This window comes from Marmota monax, unplaced genomic scaffold, assembly GCF_021218885.2.
Source record: "Marmota monax isolate L192 unplaced genomic scaffold, Marmota_monax_Labrador192_F-V1.1 WCK01_AAM20220418_F8-fsc00044, whole genome shotgun sequence".
Lineage (NCBI taxonomy): Eukaryota > Metazoa > Chordata > Mammalia > Rodentia > Sciuridae > Marmota > Marmota monax.
This window is the reverse complement of record NW_026695198.1, coordinates 14,632,173-14,645,370: the sequence shown is the minus strand read 5'-3', so window position 1 is coordinate 14,645,370 and position 13,198 is coordinate 14,632,173. Positions and strand designations below refer to the sequence as shown.

General features: G+C 34.6%; 1 protein-coding gene across 1 annotated transcript in view; it reads right to left on the bottom strand.

The window, feature by feature from the left end:
* Window positions 1–13,198, bottom strand: part of Cpa6 (carboxypeptidase A6) — a 326,683-nt gene that overhangs the window by 88,697 nt on the left and 224,788 nt on the right. The window contains exons 4-6 of the mRNA XM_046428625.2: window positions 12,583–12,697; window positions 10,560–10,661; window positions 8,344–8,448 (exon numbers count right to left, since the gene is read on the bottom strand). Of these exons, the coding sequence (XP_046284581.2) occupies window positions 8,344–8,448; window positions 10,560–10,661; window positions 12,583–12,697 (322 nt within the window). The remainder of the gene's footprint in view (window positions 1–8,343; window positions 8,449–10,559; window positions 10,662–12,582; window positions 12,698–13,198) is intronic.

Below are 13,198 nucleotides of genomic sequence, written 5' to 3'. Positions count from 1 at the left end.
TCCAGATACTTCTGTTCTCAGGGAAAACAACTAGGGTCTGTTAATGAGGGTCATATGGTGTTATGGTTTGGATATTAGGTGTCTCCCAAAAGCTCCTATGTCAATGCAGGAATTTTCAGAAGCAAATGATGAGATTATGAGAACTGCAGTCTAATCAGTCCATCCCAGTTTGAATGGATTAACTGGGTGGTAATTGCAGGCAGGTGGAGCAGGGCTGGAGGAGGTGGGATACTGGGGGCATGCCCTGGGAAGGTTTATCTTGTGTGTGATCTCTTTCTTCTCTCACTTTCTGCTTCCTGGTCACTATGAATGGAACATTTCTCTACCATACCCTTCCACCATGATGTTCAGTCTCACCTTGGGCCCACAGCAGTGGAGTCAGTTGACCATGGACTAAGCCTTTGACATCATTAAACTTTTCCTCCTCTAAGTCTTTCTTATCAAGTATTTTGATCACAGCATCAAAAATTAACTAAAGCACACAACAAGGAAGAGGACAGGGATTAAATTGCCTCTAGGAAAGAGACAGCACCTTTTTTCAAAAAGAATGAAAATCAGGGATATGGGGCCCTACTATTATTTTTATAATAAACTTTGAGTTAAATGTAAGATCCACATGTAACTAAGAAATAGTACAGAGAGATACTGTGTACCCTTTTACCCACTTTCTTCCAATGGTAAAATCTTGCAAAACTATAGTATAATATTTCCATCAGGGTATTGGCATTGATACAGTCTGGATACAGAACATTTCCATCATTTTGTCATTTCAAAATTACATAAATGAAATACAGTATGTATTTGTTTGGGATGTCCTTTTTCATTCAGCATAATGTTCTTGAGATTCATCCAGGTTGTTTTGTGAATCAGTAGTTTGTTCCTTTTAATTGTTGAGTAGTTTTCTGTGCAATGGTGTAGTACAATTTGTTTAAGGATTTGCCTATTGACAGATACCTGGATTGTTTCCAGTTTTTGGCTATTATAAATAAAGCAGCTATAAACGTTTGAGTACAGGTTTTTGAGTGAGCATAAGTTTTAATTTCTCTGGGATAAGTGCCAACGATGTAATTACTGGGTCATATGGTAGTTGCATGTCTAATTTTAATAGAGATTGCCAACTGTTTTCAAGAGTAGCTCTACCCTTTTACATTCCTATCCAAAATGTATACGTGATCTGATTTGCTGCATCCTCCCTGGCATTCGGTGACACATATCTATAGACGTATAGATTATAGATCTATATTTCCATATAATATTTAATTAAATTATCCATTCTGATAGGTATGTGGTGATAAGTCATAGTGGCTTTAATTAGAATTTCGCTTATGATATATTTTAGAATGTTTGGCATCTGTATATACATTCTTTGGTGAAATATCTCTTCATGTCTTTAACCCATTTTCTAACTGATTCTTGCTATCCAGTTTTGAGTTTATATATTTCAAATATGAGTCCTTTTTTGATATGTAGTTTGCATATATTTTCTTACACTATATTGCTTGTCTTTTTCATCTTCTTTACAGGGTCGTTCATAGGCAAAACTTTTAAATTTTGATTAAGCTTGATAATGTGCATTTTGCCAACGTTTCTTTTTTATGGAGCATGTTTTTGGTATCAAATTGAAGAACCAGTTTCTCTTATGATTTTCTTTCCCTAAAAGTTTTATTGTCTTATATTTCACATTTAAGTTCATAATCCACTTTGAGTTGATTTTTGTAGGTATGAGATTTATACTGGTGGTCATTCTTTTTGGTTATTTATGTCCAATAGCTTCTGTACCATTTGTTGAAAAGGCTTTTCTTTCATTGATTTTTTTATACCTTTGTCAAAAATCAGTTGGGAATATTTGTGTGGATTGACTTCTGATTTCTCTATTCTGTTCCCCTCACCTATGTCAATCCCTTCACAAATACTATATAATCTTGATTATTATTGGAAAATGATATGACTTAAAATTGGTTAGAATGATTTTTTTTCCCTTTTGACTTTTCTTTTTCAAAATAGTTTCTGCTCTTCTAGTTTGTCTTCATACATAATTTTTAGGATAATCTTACCTATATCTACAAAAAATCTTACTGGAAATTACATATGAATTGTATTAAATCTATTTGCAAAAATTGGGGGAGAAGTGCATCTTTACTATATTGAGACCTCCAATCAATGAATATGATAACTTCCCACTTACTTAGATTTCCTTTACCATCACTTTGTAGTTTCATTGCTTAATTCCTCTCTATGTTTTCTTAGATTTACACTTAAATATTTCTCATTTTTGATGAATTGTACATGATACTGTTGATATATTATTTGGGAATATAATTAAATTTGTATATTTATCTTGTGTTCTGTGGCCATGAGGAACTCATCAGTTCCACTTTTGTTTGTTGAATTTTGCAGATTTTTTCTGTTGATTGCTTGGGACTATCTATGGGGAAATTCACATCATCTGCAAATAGGGAAATTTTTATTTATTCCTTTCCAATCTACATGAATTTTATTTCCTATTCTTGCCTGATTGCACTAGCTAAAACTTCTAGCACTGTTTAATGAAGACAGGTGAGATTGACACACTTGTTCTATATACTGAGTTTTAAAGAGAGAGCATTCAGTCATTTACTGTTAATAATATGTTTGCTGTAGGTTTTTTGTAGGTGCTCTTTATGAAACTGAGCAAATTCTCTATTTCTATTTTTCTGAGATTTTTTTATAATGACTCTAAGTTAATTTTGTCAAAAGCTTTCTTTGCATCAATTGATAAGATCATTTGTTTATTTTTCTTTAGCAAATAGGATGAACTGCATTATTAACTTTTGAGTTGAAGTGGACTTGCAGCCCTGATATAAACTTCATCTGTTCCTGGTACACAATTACTTCTACATATTGCCGAATTCTGTTTGCTGATATTTAATTTTTTCATTTTTATGAAGGATCTGTAGCTTTATAAAACAAACTGGAAGAGTTCCAGTTTGTTTGAGTTCCAGTTCTGAAAGAGAGTGTTGAATTCTTTTTTAAATATTTGATACAATTCTCCAGTGGAAGCTTGTGTAGGCCTTGAGATTTCTTGCTTTGGGAATTAAAAAATCCTGAATCCAATAATCAATAATCATAGTGATATTTGAATTATTTTATGGTAGGTGCGTTGTAGTAATGTTATCCAATTAGTTAGTGAAGTTTATATTTGTGTAGTTATTAATGATATTTCATAGTATTTGGATGTCTGTAGGGTCTCTATATTGATATTCCCTGTTTCATTACTGATTTTGGTAATGAAAATATTGTTTTTCTCAGATATTGCATTTTCTATTTCCTTAGAGCTTTGCCAATTTTCTTTATCCTTTATCTTTTTTAAAAAACTAGTTGTTTGTTATATTGACTTTCTCTAACGGTTTTCTACTTTTAATTTCAAGGGTTTCTTAGTTATATTACTTCCTTCTATTTCCTTTGGATTTATTCTGTATTCTTTTTCTAGGTTCTTGAGAGAAGAGTTTAAATAACTGGAGATTTCTCTCTCTTGTCTCATACATGCATTTAGTGCTGTAAATTTTTATTTTTCAGCATTATCGTACCCATGCCCCACACTTTTGATATGTTGTTATTGTTTAGATCTGGAATGTTCCTCTCAAAGGCTCATGTGTTGGAGGCTTGGTCTCTAACTAGTGATGATACTGCGGGGTAGTGGAAACTTCAGGAGGCTGGCCTTACTTGGAGGAAGCAGGTCACTCTGGGCATGACCCTCGAGGGTGTATCCTGTCTCTGGGCCCTTCTCTCTTTGCTTCCTGGATGCCATGATGGTAGCCCCTTTCCTCTACTACACCTTTCTATGGTAATGTTTCTGCCTTTCCACAGGTCTAAAAACAATGGAACCAGCTGATTGTAGACTCAATACTCAAACTGTGAGCCAAAATAAATATTTCCTCATTGTTTTTCCCAGATATTTTGTCACATGAAAATCTGACTAACACAGTTATATTTTCATTTTTGTCCAGTTCAATGCATTTTTAAATTTCTCTTGAAATTATACCTTTGACCCATAGATTATCAAGAAGTCAGTTTAATTTCTAAGTATTTGGAGATCATCCTGTTTTCAAATTCTAATTTGATTTCCTTGTATGATTTTAATTATTTTACATTTGTTGAGGTATGTTATTTCTTAGCATATGTTCCATGGGCACCTGAAAAGAATGTGTATTCTGCTGTTGTTGGGTGGAGTGATCTCTAAATGTCTTTCAGATACTATTTGGTAGTGTTGAACTCTATTATATCCTTGCTGATTTTCTTTTCAATTTTTCTTTACATGGATTATTTAAAAATATTAAATTACTGATCCTAGACCGCTGGTTGCTGTCCTGAGTCAGATAGGAAATGTAAATGAGAAAGTGGAAGGAGAAGTGTCAGTCATAACCAGAGAGAGTAAAAGAGGTGTGGAGAGGATAGCAGAGGTATAGAAATTACTTGATCCATCTACATATGTGAAGATGGCCCTGTATAGGAGGAAGGAGAAAGAAAGTAGTCGTTCTCACTCATCTTTATGGAAATGGACTCTAATATTAATTAATGCTTCTTGTTCATGTTTTTATTAAAATCTATTTTTCTGTTTTCTTTTTTCTTTTGTAGTTCTGGGGAATAAATCCAGGGTCTTGTGCATGCTAGGCAAACACTCTACCATCAAGATATATTCCCTTGATGGCTGATGCTTCTTGTGCTAGATCCAAAATCAACTGTCCTCAGATGACAGTCATTACATATGCTTCTTCTTTTTCCTGTGGTTATACTGTGTCCTTCTTTTCTTTGGAAACTTAGATCATGTTATAGGGCTACTGTATAGAGCTATATAGGTTGTGTGTTCTGCAAAAGTCCAAGTGATTCATATCCAATGAGATGTTTCCTTGTTGTATTGTAGTTATACAAGCCAGTAGAATTTATTTTGATATAACTGTACAAGCATGGACTATATCTTATTCTAGTTAGGACCCCATTCTTATGAATGTATATGATGATAGAATTCACTATGGTGTATTCTTATAAGCAATGAGATGATATAATAAGTCATTGCCCAGAAATCTTTCTGCATCATTATTATTAGATACTTTTACTTACCATTCATTAAGAAATATTTGAGGAAAAATAAGAGATACAGAATCACCAAAACAATCCTTATCAAGAAAAGTGAAGCAGGAGGCATCACAATACCAGACCTTAAATTATACTACAGAACTATAGTAACAAAAACGGCATGGTATTGGCACCAAAATAGACATGTAGACCAATGGTACAGAAGACACAGAGACCAACCCACATAAACACAATTATCTCAACTAGACAAAGGCACCAAAATATTTATTGGAAAAAAGATAGCCTCTTCAATAAACGGCATTGGGAAAACTAGAAATCTATCTGTAACAAATTGAAATTAAACCCCTATCTCTCACCCTGCAAAAACTCAACTCAAAGTGTTTGAAGGACTTAGCCCTAGACCAGAGACCTTGCACCTAATAGAAGAAAAAGTAGGCCCATATCTTTGCCATGTCAGCTTAGGAACTGACTTCCTTAACAAGACCCCTAAAGTACAAGAAGTAAAATCAAGAATCAATAAATGGATGGATTCAAACTAAAAAGCTGCTTCTCAGCAAAGGAAACAATCAAGAACATGAAGAGAGAACCTACAAAATGGGCGAAAATCTCCAGGATACATAAAGAACTCAAAAAACTTAACACCAAAAATATAATCCAATCAATAAATGCACAAAGGAACTAAACAGATGCTTCTCAGAAGAAGAAATATGATTAGTCAACAAATATATGAAAAATGTTCAACATCTCTAGCAATTAGAGAAATGCAAATCAAAACTACTCTAAGATTTCATCTCATTTCAGTCAGAATGGCAATTATCAAGGATATAAGCAACAATAAATGTTGGTGAGGATGTGGGGGAAAAGGTATCCATTCACTTCTGGTGGCACTGCAAATTGGAAAGCAGTATAGAGATTCTTAAGAGTACTTGGAATGGAACCATTGTTTGACCCAGCTATCTCACTCCTTGGTTTATACCCAAAGGACTTAAAATTAGCATACTACAGAGATACAGCCACACCAATGTTTACAGCAGCTCAATTCACTATAGCCAAATTATGGAATTAACCTGGTGCCCTTTAAAAGATAAATGGATAAAGAAAATGTGGTATATATATACACAGAATGTACTATTACTCAGCCTTAAAAAAAGAATGAAATATGGCATTTGCAGGTAAATGGATGGAGCTGGAGAATATCATGCTAAGGGAAGTAAGCCAGCCCCCAAAACCAAAGGCCAAATGTTCTCTCTGATATGCAGATGTTAATTCACAATAAGGGGGTGGGGTTAGGGAAAAATAGAGGTACTCTGCATTAAACAGAGGGGAGTGGTGGGAGGGGAAGGGGTATGGGGATAGGAAGGATAGTGGAATGAATTGGACATCATTACCCCATGTTCATATATGATTACATAACCTATGTGATTCTACAACCCGTACAGCCAGAAGAATGAGAAGTTATACTCCATTTATGTATGATGTGTCAAAATGCATTCTATTGTCATATATAACTAATTAGAATAAGTAAATAAATAAGAAATATTTGAACATATATGTCAGGTGTTGTTCTATATCCTGGTGATTTGGCAGTGAACAAGATAGACAGGGTCTTCTTTTGAAATTGGAATGGGAGTAAGACTAACAGTAACCACATAAATAAGCTTCAATGTTATAAAGAAAAGGATGTACAGGTTGGGAGTGAGTTAAAACTTTAGCTTGAATGTTTGGGAGATACATTCTTATGTTATTCAATAATACTTACAGGACCGTATTCTATAACAATAAATATTATGTAACTAACTATTTTCTGACTCCCTGCCCCAAACTTGAAACAGCAGACATGATATCATTATGTATACACTAAGTGTTTGAAACAAGTTAATAGAGTTAACAATTTCTTACTAGATTTTGTTTTTTTTTTTAGAGGATGAAATGATCTTTTAAGAGAAAGTGAATTACTTAATAATCTGAGTGGTAAAGTCAGAAAATTTTATTACATGTATAAAACTAAGGATACTTTTGTGGGTTTGGTAGTGGCAGAGAGCCAGACTTCACAAATTTAGTACATTTTCAATACCTGTGCACTACATTTTCTAAGACCTAGGAGAGTTCTCAAAATCACAAAACTCACTATAGCAGATAATTTCCCCATAAAATATAGTGAAATACGAATAAAATATATTAAAATATCCCTGGTATCTATAATGGTTTCCTATAAGTACAGGACTAAAGAAATCTGTAGGATTAGTTTTTGGCTAAGAAACTTCCTTTCATTAGACGTCTGCATTCTCATTACCAGTACAAGTGATTGGTTTTCTTTTAAGAGATTTTTTTTTCTCTCAAAATTAAAAGTAAAGGTTAAAACAACAATAACCCCTCCCCCCAGAAAAACCCCAAACTCTACAAAAAAAAAAAATCCCTAAAAGTCAGTGCATTCTTGACGATGAGTAGAAAAGGAGTAAACACATTGTGGGTTGGTCCATAAGGTGGGCCCACGCTCGGGAAAGATCTCCACTCAACACATGAGTTCAGAGGGCTCGTGATTCAAATGAAGCATATGGAATATGAGAAATCACCATGAGTCATCAATTATCAAGGCTACCAAAAGATCAGTGAAACTGAGAATGTCAAATCTCCATAGATGATAAATACCTTTTGGTTTCCAAATTACAGATTTATACCTAGAGAATATAATACAACTATTTGTTCCCCCTCTTTAGTGTTATAGCACATGTGAGATCATTTTGAGGGGGAAACAAAGATTTAGAGCTTTCTGAGCTGAATATAATACAGGAAATTAATTGCTCTGGAACACCACAAGTTAAATTTTTTTCTTTTGTTATATGACTATTATGGTTGTTATCTAATTGTCAGAAATCTACAAGTCTATAAATCTTATTTTTTTCTTAAAAAAAATATATATATATTTTAGTTGTAGTTGGGCACAATACCTTATTTATTTATTTATTTTTATGTAGTGCTGAGGGTTGAACCTGGTGCCTTGCATGTGCTAGGTGAGCGCTCTACTCCCAGCCCCTATTTTTTTTTTCTTTTCAATCAGAGTTGATAATTTTATCTTCCAAGGGAGGTGAAGAGAAATTGAGCCAGGGTTTTGCAAGTCCTCATAAACATGAAAGCAGCCCACAAAATCAAGGTGTTATTATCAGTCAGGTATTACTGGTTTCAAATTCCCACTTTGTTCCTTGAGAAGAATAAAAATTCATAGAACTACTGACTAGCTGAAATGGACATTGAACAAAGGGTTTAACTTACTTCTCTCACAAACCACTGACAAAAGGCAGGACCAATCCATTCTCTTGCATGAATACCACAGTCCATCCAGACAGCTCTTTTGTCAGCTCGTGATTTTCTGCCCAGCTGAAAACAGGAGTATTCATAGTAACAAACTCAGGCTTTTATTTGGAGATTCACTGACCAGCATAATTTAATAAGATTTCAGCATAATTCTTCACTATGGTTTGGTTCATTAGGTAACACATAAAAAAGATAGAGAGATATACTATCTACTTTGGAAGTCCAGGCTTGTTTATACAGAAACAATAAATTTAAAGCCCTAATAATACAATCAAAGAAGTATAAAATATACAAGGGAAAGGGAAATTTCTAAAATAGGGTTGCTTCTATTTTAATATAAGATATGAAGTTTAAATAAAAGCCTAAATTCTTCTTTCTTCCTTCCCTTCCTTTTTCTCTCTCCCTTCCCCACCATTTCCCCAAATTTTCCAATCAGAAATGTTCTCAAGGAATATTTCTTAAACAAATAGCTATATTTTATAGGTGAAGAAAGTCAAACTTTATTATACCACAAAAGGGAAAACTTAAAACAATTTGGTCTATAGAATCAGGTGGTAGATTAAAAAATTACTATGTCAATATTAATTCTAACCAAGTTTCTAACCCAGTCATTAATAGATAATTTTTGAAATTATATTCATAGGGGATCTTAACTAATACTTTGGAAAACACTTTTTAACATTATGGGCTCAATCCTAGAGATTCAAAGATGAAAGCATAAGGGGTTTACATGCTAGTGGGGAGAGTAGACAGGTAAGCAATCAATCAACCTTTACGGTGTGAATATCCATAAGGCATCTTAGGAATATGGGTGTTGTGTTGAATTTTCCTGGGGGATAAATGGAGGCTTCACAAAAGAAGTACTTGAGCATGTTTTCAATTTTGCCTGGCAGACAAATTGGTGGAAGGTATTTCAAGTTTGAAAGAGAATCTGAGGACATGATATTGCAAGGATTGCTTCTGTAGTTTGAGGAAGGAACAGCATGTGAATCTGTAACAGAGGCAAGAGAACACTTGGAGTCCCTGGATATTATGGAAAAGAGATGAGGATGGGTTCCATATTCCCCGGAAGGGGTAAGGGCGCACACACACATGTGTGTGTGCATGCATGAGTATGTGTGAATGCTCACGTGTGTGTGCATATGTGTTCGTGTTATCTCTGACAGCAATGTGGAGGATGGATAGGAGGATGAGAGGGCCAAGAACAGGGACTCAAAAAGAAGTTGAGTACTGGGGCCACAATTGCAATAGTCTAGGAGAACAGATCTAAAGGTGAGTTAGGGTAACACCAGCGAAGACAAGGGAAGAGGTTTGGGCTTATCCAAAAGAATTGTCAACTGAAAGTGAGTGATTAAAATAAAGGAGAGGAATTTAGGATGATAATCATGTTCCTAAACTGGGAGGAAAATGGTGCCATTCTGACTCTGAGGTGCTTGCTTTTATGAATATCCAAGTTAAGGTGTCAAGCAGGCAATGATGTGTGAATTCAAAGCTCCAGAGAGTGGACTCCACTGGATAGAAAGGTCTGGCATGACTGTTGACATTACCAGCAGATATGCCCAGTTAGACAGGGTTTATGGAGTGAAAGCAGAGATGTGGGTAGGGTCATGGGGATCACCAGAACCTAAGGAAAGGACAAGGAAAGAGGAGCCAGTGAATGAGACTTGAAGGAATGAATGGTCAAAGAGACAGGAGGAGAATTGACTGGGAGTCATCGTTGACCTTGGCAAGGTAAGTTTAAAGGGAGCTGTGGGACATGAGCCAGTTAGGGGAGGGGAAGTAGTAAAGATGTTCTAACTATGGGCAAATCTTATTAGAAGTTTAACTGAGAGAGAACACTATGGGTCAGTAGCTGGAGGAGAATACAGGATCAAGGGATGGGAATAACACATCCTTCTTACACATTTACCTGGTTTTACGCTGGTTCATCTTAACTAGCACCAACTCACAAATAAGTGGCATCAGTAATTCTGAATATATCAGAAACAGTATCCTCTAGAATACTAAATGCCAAATATTAAATATAATTCAAACGTCTAAGGGATTTTTTTCCTTAAATTATCAGATGATGTTAAATACGGCTTATGAAAAATTATTTCATTTTTTCCCTAAGTTGAAAAAGATAAATATTGGATGAACATTTTATATTTGGTTGACACTTTCTTCTTTTTTACCTTTAAAATAAATAGCGGTCTTCCTTCATATGATCTTCCAATAGAAAACATATGAATAAGGCCTGAATGAGTTTTATTCAGATGATGCATCCAACTCTGAATCTAAAAGCAGATAAATAAAAACCACGTCAGACTCTCTTACAGTAATGGGGCTTTTAGAGAATAAAGGTAACAAAAATGACAGCAGTAGGTCTCAGAATTCAAAGAGTATATATTAAATACAAAATGAAAAAAAAACAATTTCCTCTACTTAATTTTTTTTGGATACTTAAAATTTTACATTTTATTTTCTGCCTTTATAGATAGCTTATGTCTTGGTTATGGTTCCCTCTTTAAAGCATATCTTCTACTGCCAAATGTCATTAATATCTTGCTGACACTGTTTTGTGGAAAATTAACTGATGTGTTCTGGTTTCTTCTTAAAAAAATCAGAATTTATTTCCATTTTCCCCACAGATATTTAAGAGAGAGAGAAAAATTTAAATCCACTTTATGAAAACTATCTAAACCACTTGAAAGTGGTATTCAAATTCCATATATTGTAATTTCCCACAGAACAGAAGATGCTAAGAAAAAGTTATTATCATTTGCATTTAAACATTATTCTACTTAGCCACATGTTGGAGGACAACTCTGAATAGTCCCTCCAGTGACAGTGATATATTTGTCTCCATCCCTCTCACATGCTTATCTGTCATCAGGAGAAGGTATATTTGAAATGGATGAATAAGATGCTTAGAAAGATGGTAACATTTCTGACTTATAAGCCCTATAAGGGATAAAGAAGTAACACAAAAGCATCTCACTGTTCCATGATGTAAAAGAGTTTGTATTCAAGAAAAAAATATATATTTTGGAACGTGTATTTTTTCTTTTCTTCCTATTCCTATTTAATCTAATGATCAGGTTCATATATATATATGTGAATATATATACACACATTTGTGTACATATCTGTATCCATTTTATTTTTGAAATTTGACTTTTTTCTAGTACATTTTAAGAGCACTGCGGTGTGCCAAGTTATCTAAAACATTTCTACTGCTTCCAGCTTCTAAAAGGTATATCGAGACATAAAATATGTGAAAAGAGTTTTGGAAAGGAGTTATCATCAACAGAACCAAAAATATTCTTAATAATAGAACAGGATCTTGTTAATTTTGGTGTCTGCTGATCCTTTGTTCAATTCAGGGAACATAGAAAATGTATATATTTATTCATTCTGTCAACAGCTTATCTATTTTAAAGACTCTATTTACCTGCCCTTGGGGATATAGTGGTAGATGAGAAAAAAAATAGTCTGCCTTCCTGGAACTTGCAACTTAGTAGGAATGAAGGGCACCTATCAAATAATCCTATAACGACACAACTAAGAACTGTGAAAGGTAATATCCATATGTTATGGGATGTGTGATGTTGGAGGGTAGTGGGCAGAGGGGTTGGATCCAGTCTGGAAGAACAGAAACTGCTACTTGATTGCTTAAAGCTGAAATTTGAAGAATGACAAGTTGTCAGGTGAGCAGTAAAGGATGTGGTTGGTGGTGAGGATGAGGTTGCTGTGAGTTTTCTGGGTAGAATATATAACAGCATGTTCAAAGGTTCAGAGGTGCCACTAGTGAGGACTGGCCTTTGGGAGTTCTCAGCTTTGCAAGGGTGTAGGGAAAGTCTCAAGTCTCAAAGCATTACCTTTAAACTCTGGCTAGTTCTACTTTCATGGCTTTTCAGTTAAGGCCTCGATAACTATCATTTTAACATTACCTCAGTCTTCCATTGTACTCCTATGTCTTTTGTAGAAGTTGGCTGGGTAAATCAGGTGAAATTTAAATTATTTTGCTACTTCTTTTGTAGCAGTGAAAGGGTCAGTGGAAGAAATGAGTGAATCGAGGTATTGAGGTCATGTAAGAGTTCTATACATTCTTCCCAGAGCAATTATCTCTGTCTTTATGCTTCTTTCCCAATACTTAACCCTAAATATCAAAGATGAACTTGTAAAAAAGCAATAAAAACTCCTATGATTACACACTTCTTCTAAGGAGTGGTACACTTCATAATTATATTCAGACAGGGATCTTCTGTTTCTCTGGGTTGGCAAACTGTTTCCATTTTCCAGCACTTTCTGAAGATCTTCTACGAGAATCCTGGATTTGAAATAATAGACATTATGAAAAGTAAATTGAAATGATGCAAAAATCATGCAACATCAAAAAATTAGATACATAAGGAATGAACAAGTAACACAGAAGTGTCCCAGTGTTCCATAATGTGAAAGGAAAAAGAAGGATGCCAAGAATGACGATTCTAAAAATACCAAATGTTGAGAAAATGTTCTTTTTTGGGAAATAAAAATGATTAAATAAATGGTAGAATGAATTTAAAGTGTAACATTGTAGGCAGATGTCCCCAAATAATGTAGCACTGTAACAACAGCTACCCTTGAGTGAGCAGCTAAAAACAGCCAAACAATGGCTATGAGCACTTAGACTAGGGGCCATAGCAAGGTGGGCTGTGTATTTGATGTACATAATCTAAGTGACCGTATATAGTGGACTCGATTATCTCCATTTTATAAAAGGGGAACCTGAAATTCAAAGGGATTAAGAGTTTGCCAGTATCAGACCTCTTTGGTCAATGCAGAGCCA